At 42.1% G+C, this 22,127-nt stretch overlaps 1 protein-coding gene and 2 pseudogenes across 1 annotated transcript in view; 1 reads left to right on the top strand and 2 right to left on the bottom strand.

Annotated features, from left to right (window-relative positions):
* Window positions 1-1,148: 1,148 nt before the first annotated feature.
* Window positions 1,149-2,400, bottom strand: LOC139561039 (uncharacterized; annotated as a pseudogene).
* Window positions 2,401-2,645: 245 nt separating this feature from the next.
* LOC139561740 (up-regulator of cell proliferation-like) lies at window positions 2,646-5,366 on the bottom strand (annotated as a pseudogene).
* Window positions 5,367-12,664: 7,298 nt separating this feature from the next.
* LOC139561223 (up-regulator of cell proliferation-like) overlaps window positions 12,665-22,127 on the top strand; it is a 31,488-nt gene continuing 22,025 nt past the window's right edge. The window contains 2 exon segments of the mRNA XM_071378184.1: window positions 12,665-12,863; window positions 21,769-21,856. Of these exon segments, the coding sequence (XP_071234285.1) occupies window positions 21,818-21,856 (39 nt within the window). The 5' untranslated portion in view covers window positions 12,665-12,863; window positions 21,769-21,817.

Genomic DNA, 22,127 nt, shown 5'->3' with positions numbered 1-22,127 from the left:
GGAAATATGTGATGGCAAAATTCAACAATGAATTTGCCAAAAAGTTTGACGCACTCCCAGCAATAACACCACCTGCCTGGAAATTGGAAACTGGAACAACTGGAACAATTGAGGATTAAACCACAGAATGTTCTTTTCGAAAGAGTGTTCGGCCTTGGGAAGCAATGTCCATTCTGCAAGGGACCGTGCGAGGCAGGAGGAGAGGCCCACGCAGACCACTATGCCTCAATACACAGACCACAGGGTCTGGGCCAGTACAGGTCTGTGTACTCAAGGAAACTCGTGACTGATATCTGCTCCTCCTCTGTGTTCAGTGAGCAACAATTCCAATGCTACGAGACAAAACAAAAATACCATCCTTACACAAAGTACAGAGAAATTTTCCCCAACTGGCATATCCCGGGCCGATCCCAGCATCGAGGCATCAGACTACTGGAAATATGTGATGGCAAAATTCAACAATGAATTTGCCAAAAAGTTTGACGCACTCCCAGCAATAACACCACCTGCCTGGAAATTGATCACAAAAGAACAGGCAGAAAAAAGCCTCAAAGAGTCTTTTAGCATCAAGTGAGAGCCTCTACCTCAAATAGGAATTGAAATATAATGAACAATGGTGTCGGGCCATAGTCTAATAAAAGACATTACCTGCAGGAATAAATGTCAGATTTCAAATATGAATTTTTCTGAATCTGTTTATGTACGTTTTCAAAATCAGAACAAGTTCCTTGCCATCTGCTTCATGAGCAGTATGTTCTCTAAATTGAAGAGCCTTGGAATGCGGGCTGGAATGATAATCTGTTAAACACCACTGTGCCACAACTACTTGTCACTTACTCTGTTATGCATTGCTTGAAAGAAATTTGCAAAAGATACATCAGTCCTTGAACTTGATATGTTTACTTGGCAGGCACTGACAACGATCAATGAGGAATCTGTTTTCCAATGCTTTAAAGGGTCAATCAGCAGTTGCTAAATCCACTTTTGGAATTAATCATCATATGTACCCATTGATTCTTGAAGAATTAACAGTAACGTATGCCTCATGGGTTTAGTTCAACTGTCGTATCCCATCAGAAACCATAATATAAGCTTATTTCACTCCAACGTTTGTAAACCAAGAAAATTTTAACAAAGACTATATAGCCTCAAACATCCACAGCTCTGTCTATGAAGAGACAGTGGGCAAACTGCTCTTGTTCTGCATTATTGAGAATCATGAAGGCACTCAGAGCATCCTTGGGAATGACCAGTGTATCTCCAAGCTCTGCAAATGTTCTGAATGAATTTCTCAAAGTGCTGTCTTTCTTGGTTTGGGCCTTTGTAATGGCATCCATTATTTTCTTGACGATTGCTTTCAGATGTTTATCTTCCAACTGAAACATTTTTTACCCCTTTGAAAAGCGCTCCCTGATTTGATCAAATATCCAATTCTTGACAAACTTTTCATACGAACAAATATAGCTGTCATAGTTCTCAAAACTGAATTCTGAAAGCAAATGTTTCAAGATTGAGTACTGGAAAAATGCACGAGTGCTGAATTGAAGGGCATTTTTTCCTGTCAGCATTTCATCAACGATATCTGGACCCAAGGAATGGGCAACACTTTCTTCCACTGCAGGTCTGAGGCAGAGGCATGTGAATTCTTCTGCTTTTTTCTGACACTGTTCTCGTTCATTGAACAAGTCCTTGAAGTCAGAGCAGTATTTTGTACAGATCAAGGCATCGGCGTGGGTCATTGACTTCTATGAAATGTTCATGCATTTGCTGAAATACCCTGGCTGCAGCTCCACAGATATGTAATTTTAGTAACACTTCAAATTTGATATCAGTCTCAAGATCTTTGCTGGCTTTTAATCTTTCCTCAATCATGTGTAGGATCTCCAGAATATAATTCTGATGTTAATCTGTTTCCCTTTCCACCTTCTCCAACACAAATTGTCTGCAAGTCTCTATGAGGTTGTCAGCCATCAACTGGGTTTTCTGTGTTTGTTCATCCAAGTGAAGCCATTGTTTTACTTTCCTTACAAACCCATCAGAAGGGACTTTGAATGGCTCTTCTCCTAAATGTTCCAGCTTTACTCCAGCTATCATTTCATTCACAGAACTTCCCTTCCGGGTCAAGTTTGAACAGAGCTGGCCAAAAATCTTTCCAAAAATGTTTTTCTTCTTCAATCCTTTGAAGGACAACTTCCGCACAGTTTCATTCCACATCTGATCAAAATCTCTCTCTAGCTCCTCATCTGATTTCTCAGATTTACTCTTACTGCATTCCTCAATTAATCCCAGAACATTCTCTTCCAGTCTTGCTGTGTGGGTCTTCTTTATTGTGTCCAGATTGTTCATTCCCTGTCTGATCTCAGCAGCTGCTTCAAGTTGATTCAGCACAGAGTTCTCCATTTCTCGTCGAATGATTTTGCACTGTTGGAGAAGACCTCTCTGTACCCCTCCACTAGATGCACATGGCCTCCTGTTTGTTCATAATACTTGTTCAAGTTGTCAAGCATGGTCTTCTCCCATTTCGAAAGCTCAAGCAAAGCTTTGTTTTTCAATTTGCCAATCAAGTCTTTCATGTCTGATGCCTCAGATTTCACAGTGATTGTTCCAAAATTGGAGATCCTTGTTTCAGCATTTGTTACCCAATTCTAAATGTGCTTTTTGAATGACCATTCCCATTTGTGGAACTCAGTGCACAACTTCATGTAGGCATCAGCCACTAGACTGTTCCAGGATCTCTGCTATGTTGTTTCCAGAGGCCTCACCTTTCTCTAAGACTTCAATCGTGTTTTGTTTTTTTACTCGTAGAAGGACTCTCGCTGAACCCAGCGTTGACAGGTGCCATTGGAGGGTTACCGTGCCAAAGTCCAGGGATGTAGCAGTTACCAGTCTCTGGGTTGTACTCCATTACATCAGTGAAGATCTTGTTCTCTTCTTTGCTTTCCATGCTGGCTGCTGCCTGGGCCATCTCGTTCAATTGCTCCAAGAGCATTTTCTGGTCTCTCATTTTCTTGTTGTGTGCCGAGACATCTGCCACATTCTGGTGGACAAACTGACACTTGGGCTTCTTTCCCACCTCTTTCATCCGGAGAAAAGCGTGGACAATGATTTGAAGGATGTCCTTCATCTCGGTTGAGTTCTCCATGACAATATTGATTATTGTGACATCACTCAGCCCAACAACTAGAGTGGCTGGCTCGTTGTCGTGCTCAAAGCTGTCATCCAACTGTCATCCAGCTCTGGCGACTTCAGCCCTTCTGTGTCGATGATCACTACAAAGTCGCAGTTCAGCTCTTTCTTGAAGTATTCTTTGACTTTGATGAGAAGCAAGAAAGCCCCTTTTGTGCATCTGCCGCTACTGACTGCGAACGGCACTCCAAACATAGTGTTCAGTAGAGTGGACTTTCCTGTGCTCTGAACACCCAGAACCGTTACCACCGGGATCTTGTTCTTCGGCTGCACCAAGACATTGAGCAGATGCAGCACATCACTCACCCATCTCAGAGGTATGTTGGACGCGTCTCCGTCCACCAGCTCCAGAGGGAACCCATCCAGAAGCAAATCAGCACATAGTCTGGGTAGGTGCTGCAGTTGTTGCCGTGACTCTTCAGTTTCGCTCAGTAAGACCGCAGATTCGTACAGTTGACCCATTTCCCGTAGGAAATGTTCAGTTCCTAAAGAACTGTTTGAAATCTGTCTATCAAGGTATGCAATTTCTTCTTTGGTTTCAGATGAGTTCTGAGTCTTTTCTTTGTACAGCTCCCTAAGGCCAGAAAGGTTTTTACGAGACAGATTGTCCAGGTTCATTCGCATCCATTTCAAGAAGTAGGACCTCTCTAGCCCTGTGCTTGATATTGCATTTATGAAGCAAGTCATTGCCTCTGACATGTCATACCTCCTTTGCTGTTCCCTAAGTTGTCTTTTCTCTGCTTGCAGTTAGTTTTTGTACGTCTCAATGTTCATCTCCCCAGCTTTCCGCAGTCTGCATTCCTCTTTCTCTAGACGTGCCAGCTCCATCCAGATCTGCCCTTGCAAGGGAAGATGTCTTTCCTTATACTGTGGTGTGCCATACATGGGTACCAACCGGAGCAGTTTATTAATGATGCAACACAAACTGCACCCAGAACAACAAAGTACGGGTTGAAAATAACCTGTGGCAAACCAGTCTGAAGTGCACATACACTTTACAACAAACAATTCCACACACAGACATGGGGGGAACAGAGGGTCAAGTCTCAATGAGGGAATGGAAACCAGGTGTGCGGGAAAACAAGACAAAACTAATGGAAAATGAAAGGTGTACCAGCTTATCTCAACCAATTCATTGGATATCCTCCTTGGGCTATCACCGCATTCCATATCATGGTGGACAAACGTATCGTGATACTGTTTGGGATTACTCAGTAGCTTGTTCAGAATCTGCGACCTGGACACAGAGCACTCACCCAATCTGACAAAAGAGACCATGGGGAGGTCAGAGAGAGCAATCCTGTCTTCAACAAATCCTCTTGGGTCTGCCAATGAATGAGGTCTAAACTTCTTGACAATGTCTCGCATTGCCCAAAGCATCAGCGTGCACTGTTTTGTGTCACAATTGGGGAGAAGCAGGGGCACAGAAAACTGACACATTGACATTTTCAAGACCATCTCTTGCTGCAGAAAACCATTAGAGCACAGAAAGAGAGCAGTAAGAAACCTCTAAGGGGTTCACCACATTACTAGAGTTCATGTTATCAACCAGACTCTCCAGATCTAGGTCTATGTTGCAAAATGAAGCATCACAACTTGCCTCGCCTCCTGATGAGATGCATTTCACACTCCTTGCAGTTACATTAAACATCATTAACCTCTTCAAGAAAGTCCATAGTAGAGCTGAGAGAGTCTGAGCGGGTTCATCTGTGATGGTCTTCTCATCGATCTGCAGCACAGTGCTCAGGGCGAGATTCTCGGTGTAGTTTTGCTCCAACCCCAGGTCCAACAGCAAGCTCTCCAGGTGGGTTTCTGTGGGGGAAAAAGAAAGGTTTCAGATCTGAGCTCCTTGATTGTCAATCAATCCATTAGAAAACATCCTGGTGTCAAAGTAACACAGTGAAAATTCTTAATACACTCACTTGTGCGGGCATATGTCACAGCTGACTTGCTTTGGGTCCCGTTTTTCAGCACCGTAGAGACGTGGAAGGAGTACTTGACACCTGGACTCAGACGGGAGAACGTCAGGGTGTTGGATTCTGTTGTTATCTTTTTGACTTCCTCTCCGTCACAGGAACAGATCACGAGACATGCCTCAGGATTACCAATACGTTTGTCCCAACTCAGAGACACTGATTCACTGCTGACATGATCTATCTTTATCTTTTCCGGTGGCACAGGTTTTGCAAAAAGGACAAAGGACCCAATCCAATTATAACTGAAATAATGAAAACACAAGTTAAACATAATTCTCCCTGTAATGCAAGAGGACATGTTTGAATCAAAGCACTTACTTGTGTACATGGACATTGTGAACGATGCTCTGTGATTCCTATCGTCTGTGACTGATGTGAAGCTGAAAGTGTACTCTGTCCCCGGGTACAAGCCTTCCACGTCAGTGCTGTTGGAACCTTGGATGGAAAATATCTCTTTTTGGGTGTAGCAGGAGTAGGTCAACTCGTACCTCCATGCCGGGTCAGAGGGAAGCCAGCTCAGAGAAACAGAGTCACTGCCAACATAGTGAACTGTTATATATCCAGGGGAGGAGAGCTCTGTGGGAGAGAGCAAAAAGTTATTAAAAAGAATGTTACATCTCTGGGAAAGAGTTGTAGCAGCTAAGGATGGGCACAGTTATTCGAATATCCGAATGGAGGTTAGTTGTGTGAATGTGAATGTTCATTTTTTGAGAAAATGAATTGTAGGCCTATGATAACAATGAAAAGCTTTGTGTTATTAAATTATATTATCATTGTGACATTGTTACACACAGGGATATACCATGACATTTGAACTTCTTAATTTAATTTTTTAATTTAAAAATTTGAACTTCTTAATTTAAATTTTCTTGCCATAAATTTTGAAGCAGATTTAAGTCAAAAAGGGACATTCACTGTCTTCTTGGTAGGCAACTCTAGTGTAGATTTGGCCTTGTGTTGTAGATTATTGTCCTGCTGAAAGGTGAATTCCTCTCCCAGTGTCTGGTGTAAAGCAGACTAAAGTGGGTTTCCTCTAGGATTTTGCCTGTGTTTAGTGCCACCCCTGTAACGGTCATCGTTGCATGAGGAAGGATCGGACCAAAGTGCAGCGTCGTAAGTGTTCATGATTTTTAATACACTGAACACTATAACAAAAACAACAAAGTGAATAAACGAAACCGACACAGTCCTGTCAGGTGCAGAAAACACTAAACAGAAAATAACTTCCCACAAAACACAGGTGGGAAAAAGCTGCCTAAGTATGATTCTCAATCAGAGACAACGATAGACAGCTGCCTCTGATTGAGAACCACACCCGGCCAAACACACAGAAATAGAAAACATAGAAATAAAGAATCTAGAATGCCCACCCTAGTCACACCCTGGCCTAACCAAAATAGAGAATAAAAGCCTCTCTATGGCCAGGGCGTGACAACATTTTTTTAAATCCTGAAAAATGCCAGAGTATTTGCCGATGTCAAGCATACCCATACCATGATGCAGCGACTACCATGCTTGAAAATAAGTGATGTGTTGAGTTGGATTTGGCCCAGACATAAGGCTTTGCATTTTAGGCCAAAAAGTGTATTTCTTTGCCGTGTTTTTTTGCAGTATTATACTGAACAAAAATATAAATGCAACATGAAACAATTTCAAAGATTTTACTGAGTTACAGTTCATATAAGGAAATCAGTGTCACGACTTCCACCCAAGGTGGCTCCTCTCCCTGTTCGGGCGGCGCTCGGCGGTCGTCGTCGCCGGTCTACTAGCTGCCACCGATCCTTTTTCCTTTTCTTTTGGTTATGTCTGTTTTGTGTTTCACCTGGTTTCATTTTGGTTAATTAGGGGGGGTATTTATCTCGACATTTCCTTTGGGTTTTTGTGCGGGATTGTTTTCGTTTGACTGTCAGTGAGTTTGGGTTGCGTTTTCTTTAGTTCATGTTTAACAGGTGGTTTTTCCCTGGACTGTGTCTGAGTGGGGTTTCGTGGCTACTGCTGTAGTCGGGTGTCCTGTTATTTGTGAGCTGGTTTAATAAAACACCCTTTTCCTTCGGAACTTGTTTCTCCTGCGCCTGACTCCACACCCACATCTCCTTGGGGAGATTTGACAATCAGTCAATTTAAATAAATAAATTAGGCCCTAATCTATGGATTTCACATGACTGGGAATACAGATATGCATCCAACACACCTCCAGGCTGTATAAGTGCTATTTGACCAAGAAGGAGAGTGATGGAGTGCTGCATCAGATGACCTGGCCTCCACAATCACCTGACCTCAAACCAATTGAGGTGGTTTGGGATGAGTTGGACCGCAGAGTGAAGGAAAAGCAGCCAACAAGAGTGTGCAACGCTGTCATCAAGGCAAAGGGTGACTATATAAAGTATATTTTGATTTGTTTCACACTTTTTTGGTTACTACATGATTCCATATGTGTTATTTCATAGTTTTGATGTCTTCACTATTATTCTACAATGTAGAAAATAGTAAAAAGAAAGAAAAACCCTGGAATGAGGAGGTGTGTCCAAACTTTTGACTGGTACTGTATATTGAACTGACAAGGTTATTGATTCTGTATGATAAGTTATACAATACATTTCTAACTGCAAAAACCTGTTGATGAAAGAGGAACAGAAAACCCTACCTCTTCATCTGAGGAACTGTCCATTGGCAAGGTGTCTTTAGCCGCCCCACTCCTACCCCGGTCACAGGTCACATCTTTCAGACTGCCCGGCTCTGCAATACGTTTGGGATAATAGATGAGCTCATGTTGTACTCTGCGTTGCGTTGTGCGTAAGAACAGCCCTTAGCCGTGGTATATTGGCCATATACCACACCCCCTCGGCCCTTATTGCTTAATTATATAACACCAATGAGAAAAAGCTCTAAACTGACAGTCCTCATTCTGACAACTGTTCATGATACAGCCCTCCCACCCCTCATCCTCATGCACACACACACACACACACACACTATAAAATACACACTATACACACACGTACACATGGAATCTGTTTTGCAGATACACTACCGTTCAAAAGTTTGGGGTCACTTAGAAATGTCCTTGTTTTTGAAAGAAAAGCTCATTTTTTGTCCATTAAAATAACATCAAATTGATCAGAAATACAGTGTAGACATTGTTAATGGTGTAAATGACTACTGTAACTGGAAATGGCAGGTTTTTAATGGAATATCAACATAGGCGTACAGAGGCCCATTATTAGCAACCATCACACCTGTGTTCCAATAGCACGTTGTTTTAGCTAATCCAAGTTTATCATTTTAAAAGGCTAATTGATCATTAGAAAACCCTTTTGCAATTATGTTAGCATAGCTGAAAACTGTTCTGATTAAAAAGCAATAAAACTGGCCTTCTTTAGACTAGTTGATTATCTGGAGCATCAGCATTTGTGGGTTTGATTACAGGCTCAAAATGGCCAGAAACAAAGTACTTTCTTCTGAAACTCATCAGTCTATTGTTCTGAGAAATTAAGGCTATTCCATGCGAGAAATTGCCAAGAAACTGAAGATCCCCAGGAAGAGTAGCTGCTGCCTTGGAAGGAAATAATGGGCATCCATAGTAAATACATACTGTATACAGACAATGGGCCAATAGTTTATCGGAATAGGGTTAAGTGTATATAATATGATAATTATGCCATCTAGCAGACTATTTTATACAAAGCGACTTAGTTGTGCGTGCATGCACATATGGGTATTCCCAGGAATCAAACCCACTATCCTATTGCAATCGTCATGCTCTACCAACTGAGCTACAGAGGACCACTATTGACACTGATACAGGGTAAGATAATCCCCCCCACCACACACACAGGGTTGGAATATGTTGATCCTTGATCAAAGACTAAGAACAGGCTCTATCTGGAGCATAGTTTATCAGTTACCTAACATGAAATTCCATGGGCAATAGTTTGCAGGGCCTATACACAAAGCAAATATTTTGGCAATGACTCGTTTCACTAGATCTTACTCCCTTGATTGTTCGTAGTTTGTGGGAATGCAATACAGATTTAATTATGATTAATTTAATAAAAAGGTTATAAGATAAATACACTGCTCAAAAAAATAAAAGGAACACTTAAACAACACAATGTAACTCCAAGTCAATCACACTTCTATGAAATCAAACTGTCCACTTAGGAAGCAACACTGATTGACAATAAATTTCACATGCTGTTGTGCAAATGGAATAGACAACAGGTGGAAATTATAGGCAATTAGCAAGACACCCCCAAAAAAGGAGTGATTCTGCAGGTGGTGACCACAGACCACTTCTCAATTCCTATGCTTCCTGGCTGATGTTTTGGTCACTTTTGAATGCTGGCGGTGCTCTCACTCTAGTGGTAGCATGAGACGGAGTCTACAACCCACACAAGTGGCTCAGGTAGTGCAGTTCATCCAGGATGGCACATCAATGCGAGCTGTGGCAAAAAGGTTTGCTGTGTCTGTCAGCGTAGTGTCCATAGCATGGAGGCGCTACCACGAGACAGGCCAGTACATCAGGAGACGTGGAGGAGGCCGTAGGAGGGCAACAACCCAGCAGCAGGACCGCTACCTCCGCCTTTGTGCAAGGAGGTGCACTGCCAGAGCCCTGCAAAATGACCTCCAGCAGGCCACAAATGTGCATGTGTCAGCATATGGTCTCACAAGGGGTCTGAGGATCTCATCTCGGTACCTAATGGCAGTCAGGCTACCTCTGGCGAGCACATGGAGGGCTGTGCGGCCCCACAAAGAAATGCCACCCCACACCATGACTGACCCACCGCCAAACCGGTCATGCTGGAGGATGTTGCAGGCAGCAGAACATTCTCCACGGCGTCTCCAGACTCTGTCACGTCTGTCACATGTGCTCATGTGCTCAGTGTGAACCTGCTTTCATCTGTGATGGCGAATTTGCCAATCTTGGTGTTCTCTGGCAAATGCCAAACGTCCTGCACGGTGCTGGGCTGTAAGCACAATCCCCACCTGTGGACATCGGGCCCTCATACCACCCTCATGGAGTCTGTTTCTGACCGTTTGAGCAGACACATGCACATTTGTGGCCTGCTGGAGGTCATTTTGCAGGGCTCTGGCAGTGCACCTCCTTGCACAAAGGCGGAGGTAGCGGTCCTGCTGCTGGGTTGTTGCCCTCCTACGGCCTCCTCCACGTCTCCTGATGTACTGGCCTGTCTCCTGGTAGCGCCTCCATGCTCTGGACACTACGCTGACAGACACAGCAAACCTTTTTGCCACAGCTCACATTGATGTGCCATCCTGGATGAACTGCACTACCTGAGCCACTTGTGTGGGTTGTAGACTCCGTCTCATGCTACCACTAGAGTGAGAGCACCGCCAGCATTCAAAAGTGACCAAAACATCAGCCAGGAAGCATAGGAATTGAGAAGTGGTCTGTGGTCACCACCTGCAGAATCACTCCTTTTTTGGGGGTGTCTTGCTAATTGCCTATAATTTCCACCTGTTGTCTATTCCATTTGCACAACAGCATGTGAAATTTATTGTCAATCAGTGTTGCTTCCTAAGTGGACAGTTTGATTTCACAGAAATTTCACAGTGATTGACTTGGAGTTACATTGTGTTGTTTAAGTGTTCCCTTTATTTTTTTGAGCAGTGTATATATATATATACAGTTGTGGCCAAAAGTTTTGAGAATGACACAAATATTAATTTCCACAAAGTTTTCTGCTTCAGTGTCTTTAGATATTCTTGTCAGATGTTACTATGGAATACTGAAGTATAATTACAAGCATTTCATAAGTGTCAAAGGCTTTTATTGACAATTACATGAAGTTCATGCAAAGAGTCAATATTTGCAGTGTTGACCCTCTTTTTCAAGACCTCTGCAATCCGCCCTGGCATGCTGTCAATTAATTTCTGGGCCACATCCTGACTGATGGCAGCCCATTCTTGCATAATCAATGCTTGGAGTTTGTCAGAATGTGTGGGTTTTAGTTTGTCCACCCGCCTCTTGAGGATTGACCACAAGTTCTCAATGGGATTAAGGTCTGGGGAGTTTCCTGACCATGGACCCAAAATATCAATGTTTTGTTCCCAGAGCCACTAAATTATCACTTTTGCCTTATCCCAAGGTGCTCCATTATGCTGGAAAAGGCATTGTTTGTCACCAAACTGTTCCTGGATGGTTGGGAGAAGTTCCTCTCGGAGGATGTGTTGGTACCATTCTTTATTCATGGCTGTGTTCTTAGGCAAAATTGTGAGTGAGCCCACTCCCTTGGCTGAGAAGCAACCCCATACATGAATTGTCTCAGGATGCTTTACTGTTGGCATGACACAGGACTGAAGGTAGCGCTCACCTTGTCTTCTCCGGACAAGCTTTATTCCGGATGCCCCAAACAATCAGAAAGGGGATTCATCAGAGAAAATTACTTTACCCCAGTCCTCAGCAGTCCAATCCCTGTACCTTTTGCAGAATATCAGTCTGTCCCTGATGTTTTTCCTAGAGAGAAGTGGCTTATTTTCTGCCCTTCTTGACACCAGGCCATCCTCCAAAAGTCTTTGCCTCACTGTGCATGCAGATGCACTCACATCTGCCTGCTGCCATTCCTGAGCAAGCTCTGTACTGGTGGTGCCCCGATCCCGCAGCCGAATCAACTTTAGGAGACAGTCCTGGCGCTTGCTGGACTTTCTTGGGCGCCCTGAAGCCTTCTTCACAACAATTGAACCGCTCTCCTTGAAGTTCTTGAAGATCTGATAAATGGTTGATTTAGGTGCAATCTTACTGGCAGCAATATTCTTGCCTGTGAAGTCCTTTTTTGTGCAACGCAATGATGACGGCACGTGTTTCCTTGCAGGTAACCATGGTTGACAGAGGAAGAACAATGAATCCAAGCACCACCCTCCTTTTGAAGCTTCCAGTCTGTTATTCAAACTCAATCAGCATGACAGAGTGATCTCCAGCCTTGTCCTCGTCAACATTCACACCTGTGTTAACGAGAGAATCACTGACATGATGTCAGCTGGTTCTTTTGTGCTAGGGCTGAAATGCAGTGGAAATGTTTTTGGGGGATTCAGTTCATTTGCATGGCAAAGAGGGACTTTGCAATTCATCTGATCACTCTTCATAACATTCAGGAGTATATGTAAATTGCCATCATACAAACTGAGGCAGCAGACTGTGAAAATTTATATTTGTGTCATTCTCAAAACTTTTGGCCACGACTGTGTATATATATATATATATACACACAAGTAAACTATCATATTCATAAAATCCAATGATCAAAGGCCCAATTTTCACGATTTTGTTATATACTAGTTTTAACCAGTGATGTATTAATTTTTTGTAAATGTATTCAAACTACTTGTGAATGTGAAGAGATTGTTGTTTGAATGAATACCGTTTTCTAGTTGGTAGTGTATTTTGTCAATAATTGAAGAAATAGGCCTACAGCCGACAGGACTCATTATTCGTCTAAAAAAGGACCGACGCTTACCTCTCTCTTCCTCGACGATTGCGTTGCATCTCTCTAAATAAAGTGTAGGCTAAAATTATATGTGAATACAGCGAACTACCGAAAATGTTCAAATTGTGATGCCATGAATGTTGTCAGTCTGGCACAGTAGACAGTTTCATTCTTACACATGGTTCATCCCAATGGCATTTAGTACTGCAGCTGGAACATTTGATTATGCATTGTCATTGAGCTGCAGTGTGATATGCAGGTGAGTCGTGTCTCGTGAAATGTTGTTTATCAAACTGTCTAATAGCTTAAATCACAAAGCAACTTATTATGTTTTTATCTTTATTTTAACGAAGTGAAAGTTTATACAACCTGTAAGCCAACGAAATTATAAATCTAATATCACAGTAGCTGATTATAAACCAAGGTTGCTGTAGGCTAATACTTTTTACGAATGCAAATGTTTGATAGGGTAATATATAATATGTAGTTTTTTTTCAACATTCTCATGATCCGATTATGTGGCATTGATTAAAAAAATTATTCATTCTATGGGGTGTCTAAATTAGTACAACATTTCACTTTTCATTTCACTGTGTTTACGCACATATTTTTATTGAATTCCAGTTGTGTTCAAGACACACAGTGTCCTCGATGTAACACGCTTTGTGAGGGACAGCAGTTTTCATTAGAATGTAGTTAACGTAATTTTTTTAATTTATAGATATATAGCATAATTTTGTTATAATTTGGGTCAGTCCGTCTATACTTTTATTTCAGTTTCATTTCACTCAAATGGTAAGGGGATAGAATAGACCAGGTTGAGTTTCGTTTTGACAAGGCAGACTGCAGAACGTTTTCAGTGGCACGGATGGAAGAATGTTCTTGAACATGAATGAACATTTAGCAGACTAGTTGGTGTACTGGTTAAAATGATTGTGGCTTAAATCCGAGCCATTGAACACTTTTCCTCAAATCTGCTTGGTCACAAAAAAATTGCAAATTTTCTCTACGTAGCCCAAAACTTTTAAAAATAGGGCTCAAAAGTAGTGCACTATATAAGAAATAGGGTGTCAGACGCAGCCATGTTTAATTGTATTGTTTTACTGTAAAGTGTAGAATTACCTCCAGGGAGAGAGCAGTGTCCAGCCCGTCGTAGCTGGGTCTCACGACAAGATGTGTCACATGAATCATGGCAGCCCAGACTGGTCTTGTAGACTAATGTAAACGTTTACTATCAAATCAAATACATTTTATTTGTCAGATGCGCTGAATAGAACAGGTAGACCTTACCGTGAAATGCTTACTTACAAGCCGTTATTAACCAACAATGAGTTCAAGAAATAGAGTTAAGGAAATATTTACCAAATAAACGAAATAAAAAAATGCAATAAAGTAACACAATAAAATTACATAACAATACCGAGGCTATATACAGGGGGTACTGGTACCTAGTACAGGTTAGTCGAGGTAATTTGTACATGTAGGTAGGGGTAAAGTGAGTATGCATAGATATTAAACAGTGAGTAGCAGCAGTGTAAAAACAAAAAGGGGGTGGGGGGGGGGGTCAATGTAAATAGCCTGGGTGGCCATTTTATTAATTGTTCAGCAGTCTTATGGCTTGGGGGTAGAAGCTGCTAAGGAGCCTTTTGGACCTAAACTTGGCACTCCGGTACCGCTTGCCATGCGGTAGCAGAGAGAACAGTCTATGACTTGGGTGACTGGAGTTTTTTTTTAAATTTTGGGCCTTCCTCTGACACTGCCTAGTGATGTATTGGGCTGTACGCACTACCCTCTGAAGCGCCTTACAGTCGAATGCCGAGCAGTTGCCTTACCAGGCGGTGGTGCAACCGGTCAGGATGCTCTCAATGGTGCAGCTGTAGAACTGGTTACCTTAGATAGATAGGTTACTTAAGGCAAAAACGAAAGGAGGGTGGTTAGTTTTTTTTATTTTTTATTTCACCTTTATTTAACCAGGCCGGCTAGTTGAGAACAAGTTCTCATTTACAACTGCGACCTGGCCAAGATAAAGCAAAGCAGTGTGACACAGACAACAAAACAGTTACACATGGAATAAACAATAAACAAGCCAATAACACAATAAACAAGTCAATAACACAGTAGAAAAAAAAGAAAGTCTATATACAGTGTGTGCAAAAGGCATGAGGAGGTAGGCAATAAATATGCCATAGGAGCGAATAATTACAATTTAGCAGATTAACACTGGAGTGATAAATGAGCAGATGATGATGTGCAAGTAGAGATACTGGTGTAGAGCAGAAAAGTAAATAAAAACAGTATGGGGATGAGGTAGGTAGATTGGGTGGGCTATTTACAGATGGACTATGTACAGCTGCAGCGATCGGTTAGCTGCTCAGATAGCTGATGTTTAAAGTTGGTGAGGGAAATAAAAGTTGGGTTGAATGGATGGATGGGCGTGAACGTATAGCAACCCAAATGGCTACCAACCCAAAGGTTGCATGTTCAAATCTCATCCCAGACAAGTTTAGCTAATTAGCAGCTTTGCAACTACTTACTACATTTTAGCAACTTTACAACTACATGTGTCCAAACTTTTGACTGGTCTGTGTATATCTATGTATTTTTTTTAATTGGCCAAATATTTTATTGCCTTCCTTTGGCATCAATTAATACACGCCACTGTAGGGCCTTCCTGGTGAAATAGAGGGATTATGGTCACCATCGCCTCCCTGAGCTGTGATCAAAACACACTGTAAAGATTAAAGCCTATATATCCATTAATGTGATCTGTTTCTAACTTCTAACCCTTCTTTCCTTCTCTGTAAACTGTTGGTCGAAACAAAACTGCTTGCTTCCAATTTCAAGAAAAACGAAACTGAAAGAATATTGGACGGACTGAACCAAAACTTTATCCTTGCTTTTAAAATGTTAATTACAAAATCAAACTTCGGCAATGTGATCGTGAACACCAGAATATTTACATTTTCCATCCTATTTGATTGCAAATTTTGTCAGAAACAGTCAGTCATGAAAGACAGTCTTTATCGTTTCATATGGTTCCTCCCACAACCTCACTCCGAGAGCATTTTATGGTGAAAATGAAACACATTATTATTAGATTGCTGAACTCTCTGGAAGATGTATTGAGGTGAGCTGGTTCGCGGAAAGTATGTGATATGCTAGTGAAAATACATTACAATTTAAAATGATAGTTTAAATCAACAAGGCAATAGACAAGTTGTTTGTTTTATGTTTTAATAACGTCAATAGAAGCCTTTAAAATACATTGTGAGGCTTGTTGTTACGCCTGTATTAGCATAATCGGCGCGCTCTGCATCATCAATTCCAACAGTCATATTTTCTGATTTAACTGAGTGATCGCACGTGTGCACACATGCATGATGGCGAATGTAAATATTCATAATATGCTACGTGGCCTAGAGTTACACATGCAATGCAAAAGTGTTTCAGCTTGTGATGTAGTAGCGTACTTCTTGTTGTGTGGCAGGTTATTTGGTGTAATTGAAGTGTCCTCGATGTCTCACGCTTTGTGAGGGACATCCGTTTAGCTTGAAATGCAATGTAGAAATGGAGGAAGAGAGGAGAGTCATGGCTGTTTTATGAGTGAAAACTAAATTTATTTTTATTTTTTATTTATTTAACCTTTATTTAACCAGGTAGGCAAATTGAGAACACGTTCTCATTTACAATTGCGACCTGGCCAAGATAAAGCAAAGCAGTTCGACACATACAACAACACATAGTTACACATGGAGTAAAACAAACATATAGTCAATAATACAGTGAAAAAAATAAGTCTATATACAATGTGAGCAAGTGAGGTGAGATAAGGGAGGTGAAGGCAAACAAATATATGTATAAGTAAATAAAAATATAAAAGGACATGGAGGCGAAGTGAATACAACACAGCAAGTAAAATAAAAACTAAAAAAAAAACACTGGAATGGTTGGTTTGCAGTGGAAGAAAGTGCAAAGTAGAGACAGATATAATGGGGTGCAAAGGAGCAAAATAAATTAATAAATAAATACAGTAGGTAAAGAGGTAGTTGTTTGGGCTAAATTGTAGATGGGTTATGTACAGGTGCAGTAATCTATGAGCTGCTCTGACAGCTGGTGCTTTAAGCTAGTGAGGGAGATAGGTGTTTCCAGTTTCAGAGATTTTTGTAGTTCGTTCCAGTCATTGGCAGCAGAGAACTGGAAGGAGAGGCGTCCAAAGGAAGAATTGGTTTTGGGGGTGACTAGAGAGATATACCTGCTGGAGCGCGTGCTACAGGTAGGTGCTGCTATGGTGACCAGCGAGCTGAGATAAGGGGGGACTTTACCTAGCAGGGTCTTGTAGATGACCTGGAACCAGTGGGTTTGGCGACGAGTATGAAGCGAGGGCCAGCCAACGAGAGTGTACAGGTCGCAGTGGTGGGTAGTATATGGGGCTTTGGTGACAAAACGGATGGCACTGTGATAGACTGCATCCAATTTATTGAGTAGGGTTTTGGAGGCTATTTTGTAAATGACATCACCGAAGTCGAGGATTGGTAGGATGGTCAGTTTTACAAGGGTATGTTTGGCAGCATGAGTAAAGGATGCTTTGTTGCGGAATAGGAAGCCAATTCTAGATTTGACTTTGGATTGGAGATGTTTGATGTGAGTCTGGAAGGAGAGTTTACAGTCTAACCAGACACCTAGGTATTTGTAGTTGTCCACATATTCTAAGTCAGAACCGTCCAAAGTAGTGATGTTGGACAGGCGGGCAGGAGCAGGCAGCGATCGGTTGAAGAGCATGCATTTGGTTTTACTTGTATTTAAGAGCAGTTGGAGGCCACGGAAGGAGAGTTGTATGGCATTGAAGCTCGCCTGGAGAGTTGTTAACACAGTGTCAAAAGAAGGGCCAGAAGTATACAGAATAGTGTCGTCTGCGTAGAGGTGGATCAGAGAATCACCAGCAGCAAGAGCGACATCATTGATGTATACAGAGAAGAGAGTCGGTCCAAGAATTGAACCCTGTGGCACCCCCATAGAGACTGCCAGAGGCCCGGACAACAGACCCTCCGATTTGACACACTGAACTCGATCAGAGAAGTAGTTGGTGAACCAGGCGAGGCAATCATTAGAGAAACCAAGGCTGTCGAGTCTGCCAATGAGGATGTGGTGATTGACAGAGTCAAAAGCCTTGGCCAGGTCAATGAATACGGCTGCACAGTATTGTTTCCTATCGATGGCGGTTACGATATCGTTTATGACCTTGAGCGTGGCTGAGGTGCACCCATGACCAGCTCTGAAACCAGATTGCATAGCGGAGAAGGTGTGGTGGGATTCGAAATGGTCGGTAATCTGTTTGTTGACTTGGCTTTCGAAGACCTTAGAAAGGCAGGGTAGGATAGATATAGGTCTGTAGCAGTTAGGGTCAAGGGTGTCCCCCCCTTTGAAGAGGGGGATAACCGCAGCTGCTTTCCAATCTTTGGGGATCTCAGACGACACGAAAGAGAGGTTGAAGAGGCTAGTAATAGGGGTGGCAACAATTTCAGCAGATAGTTTTAGAAAGAAAGGGTCCAGATTATCTAGCCCGGCTGATTTGTAAGGGTCCAGATTTTGCAGCTCATTTAGAACATCAGCTGACTGTATTTGGGAGAAAGAGAAATGGGGAAGGCTTGGGCAAGTAGCAGAGGGGAGGGCAGTGCTGTTGTCCGGGGTAGGGGCAGCCAGGTGGAAAGCATGGCCAGCCGTGGAAAAATGCTTATTGAAATTCTCAATTATAGTGGATTTGTCGGTGGTGACAGTGTTTCCTATCTTCAGAGCGGTTGGAAGCTGGGAGGAGGTGTTCTTATTCTCCATGGACTTTACGGTGTCCCAGAACTTTTTTGAATTTGTGTTGCAGGAAGCAAATTTCTGCTTGAAAAAGCTAGCCTTGGCTGTTCTAACTGCCTGTGTATATTGGTTTCTGGCTTCCCTGAAAAGTTGCATATCACGGGGGCTGTTCGATGCTAATGCAGAACGCCATAGGATGTTTTTCTGTTGGTTAAGGGCAGTCAGGTCAGGAGAGAACCAAGGGCTATATCTGTTCCTGGTTCTAAATTTCTTGAATGGGGCATGCTTATTCAAGATGGTGAGGAAGGCATTTTTAAAAAATGACCAGGCATCCTCTACTGACGGGATGAGATCGATATCCTTCCAGGATACCCCGGCCAGGTCGATTAGAAAGGCCTGCTCGCTGAAGTGTTTCAGGGAGCGTTTGACAGTGATGAGTGGAGGTCGTTTGACCGCTGACCCATTACGGATGCAGGCAATGAGGCAGTGATCGCTGAGATCTTGGTTGAAAACAGCAGAGGTGTATTTGGAGGGCAAGTTTGTTAGGATGATATCTATGAGGGTACCCGTGTTTACGGAATTGGGGTGGTACCTGGTAGGTTCATTGATAATTTGTGTGAGATTGAGGGCATCAAGCTTAGATTGTAGGGTGGCTGGGGTGTTGTGCATGTTCAAATTTAGGTCGCCTAGCAGCACGAGCTCTGAAGATAGATGGGGGGCAATTAGTTCACATATAGTGTCCAGAGCACAGCTGGGGGCAGAGGGTGGTCTATAGCAGGCGGCAACGGTGAGAGACTTGTTTTTAGAGAGGTGGATTTTTAAAAGTAGAAGTTCAAATTGTTTGGGAACAGACCTGGATAGTAAAACAGAACTCTGCAGGCAGTCTTTGCAGTAGATTGCAACACCGCCCCCTTTGGCCGTTCTATCTTGTCTGAAAATCTTGTAATTGGGGATGAAAATGTCTGAGTTTTTGGTGGTCTTTCTAAGCCAGGATTCAGACACGGCTAAAACATCCGGGTTGGCAGAGTGTGCTAAAGCAGTGAACAAAACAAACTTAGGGAGGAGGCTTCTAATGTTAACATGCATGAAGCCAAGGCTATTACGGTTACAGAAGTCATCAAAAGAGAGCGCCTGGGGAATAGGAGTGGAGCCAGGTACTGCAGGGCCTGGATTCACCTCTACATCACCAGAGGAACAGAGGAGGAGTAGGATAAGGGTACGGCTAAAAGCTATGAGAATTGGTCGCCTAGAGCTACTAGAGCAGAGAGTAAGAGGAAGTTTCTGGGGGCGATAAAATAGTTTAAAGGAATAATGTACAGACAAAGGTATGGTAGGATGTGAATACAGTGGAGGTAGACCTAGGTATTGAGTGATGATGAGAGAGATATTGTCTCTAGAAACATCATTGAAACCAGGTGATGTCATCGCATATGTGGGTGGTGGAACTGAGAGGTTGGATATGGTATAGTGAGCAGGGCTAGAATCTCTACAGTGAAATAAGCCAATAAACACTAACCAGAACAGCAATGGACAAGGCATATTTACATTAAGGAGAGGCATGCTTAATCGAGTGATCAATAAGGGTCCAGTGAGTAGAGGTTGGTTGGGGTCGTGGCGATCCAGACAGCTGGCCGGGTATATGGCTATCGGTAGCAGCATAGGATGGAGGTATGTTTGTAGATACCTCGTGCGTTTCCGTCGGTAAGTTAGTACCCAGCTAGCACATAACGTTAACACTCCGAGAACCATATGCTTATTCGAGCTTGGTAAGAGCCATGGTTGTCCTATGGTTAGTGTGTAAATACAACTTTCCCAGAATACAACCTTCCCACAATGTTCTGGGAATAGTGCAGAATACCCAGCTAGCACATAACGTTCTGAGAATCATATGTTTCTTAGGTGGGAATATTTGTACTTCAGCATAATGTTTCCAATAGGTTTCTTCATGGTTCTATATAAAGCAATGTTCTCAAATTGTTCCGAGAATGTTAAGAAACAACCGCTTTTCTGTGGGAATTTCATTACTTCAGCATAACACTTTCTACAGGTTTCTTCATGGTTATATTTAAAGTTGTGTTCTCAGAACATTCAGAGAATGTTAAGAAACAACGTTCTTCTGTGGGAATTTCAGTACTTCAGCATAACATTTTCTGCGGGTTTCCTTGTGGTTCTATTGAAAGTCATGTTCTCGGGACATTAAGAAACTTACCATAAACCACAAGAAAACATTAGTAACATTATAAGAATGTTATTTAAAAACATACATTCCTTTCTCAGCTTCAATAAAACTCTCTAGCCTCGATCTTGTTAAGTGTGTTCAGGTGTGTTGGCTTCGTCCAATTATTGGCCACACCTGATCTTAATGAGTACTTGTTTCCTTTGAAATAGGGTTTGTTTAAATAGACAAAAATTAATGGCTTTATATAAGTTTTAAAAAAAGATGGCATGCTAACTCCATCCTGGTGGCGGAGTGGAATAATTCCATGAATAGGAAACAGAAGATCATAGGTTTGAATCTCACTGACCATGTGCCACAATAAAACATTTTTTTTGCATTATTAATGCCTAACCAAATGAAGTTCCATGTGTCCTATCTGTGCTTGGAGTTCAAAACAGTTAACCCAAACTAAGCTACCAGTGTTATTAAAAGTCTTATTGAAACATGTTCTCATAACGTTATTAATTATCTTCAAATAACCTATAATTTTCATTCTCCGAATGTTAATGAAATCTCCCAGGAAAACTTTCAGGGAACCATAGTAAAACATTCGCAGAGCCTCCCTGCAACCAAACAATTAGTGTTCCCAGAACAGGCTAAATGTCTACTTTCGTTCTCAGAAGCTTTAAAAAAACGTTCCGTTTTAATCGGTCAGGAAACTTATGCCGTCGTTCCCAGAACCAATGAGAAAGCAAAAATGTACGTTCCCTCAACTTCCAAGGATCCAAATGTGCTAGCTGGGTATTTTGTCATACTGCTACCTGTCAGTGAAGTAAATTCTGGCAAAATGGTTCATGAGTGCCACAATAACATACCATTTCCAGATCATTAATTCATTTGATAATAGTGGTTCTCCTTTACCATGTCATTTTGGGGCGGCCCAGTTAAAGTTCCCCTTAGACACAGATCTAGGATCAGCCTACCATCTCCAAATCTAGGGGGGAATAGTATTATATAATCTAAGATCAGTAAAACAAGGTCAGATCTAGTGCTTTCTCTCTTCAGTGAGATACAATTTACAATAAAGCATCTAATAATGTTTTTACCAACACTTGTAACAGAAATGTATGCTGTTTTTTTATCCTAAGGTTATTTAATTAGCATTGTTACATTGGTTAACTTATCTATTCCATACTTATTTCAGATCCTGGCCATGTGAAAGTTTTTGACTTTTGAACCGGGGTAAGAGTGGCATGGCTGAAGGCACCCTGCTAATGGATATAAATGAAGAGGTAGGTTGTGACACTTGGGGTTGACCTTAAATCTTTCCTCAATTCCTCACATCCTCTCACCTCACCCCCTTCCTTAAATGCAATGCAATGGATCTCTGATGCATTTTTAGAAAGGAGGAAAGGAGATTGAATGCAAGCAATCAAGGAAATACTTTTGATGCTTTTACATAGGTACAGGAGGACAGTGTCCAGATTGGAGGGCATTCATATTTGTTCAGATAGCTAGATGCTTTGCATACTGTCAAGATCGTGTAAAACTATAGCACCACCG

The sequence above is a fragment of the Salvelinus alpinus genome, chromosome 31, assembly GCF_045679555.1.
Source record: "Salvelinus alpinus chromosome 31, SLU_Salpinus.1, whole genome shotgun sequence".
NCBI classification, from domain to species: domain Eukaryota; kingdom Metazoa; phylum Chordata; class Actinopteri; order Salmoniformes; family Salmonidae; genus Salvelinus; species Salvelinus alpinus.
The sequence above is the reverse complement of the archived record's forward strand: the minus strand, read 5'-3'. Positions and strand labels throughout refer to the sequence as shown.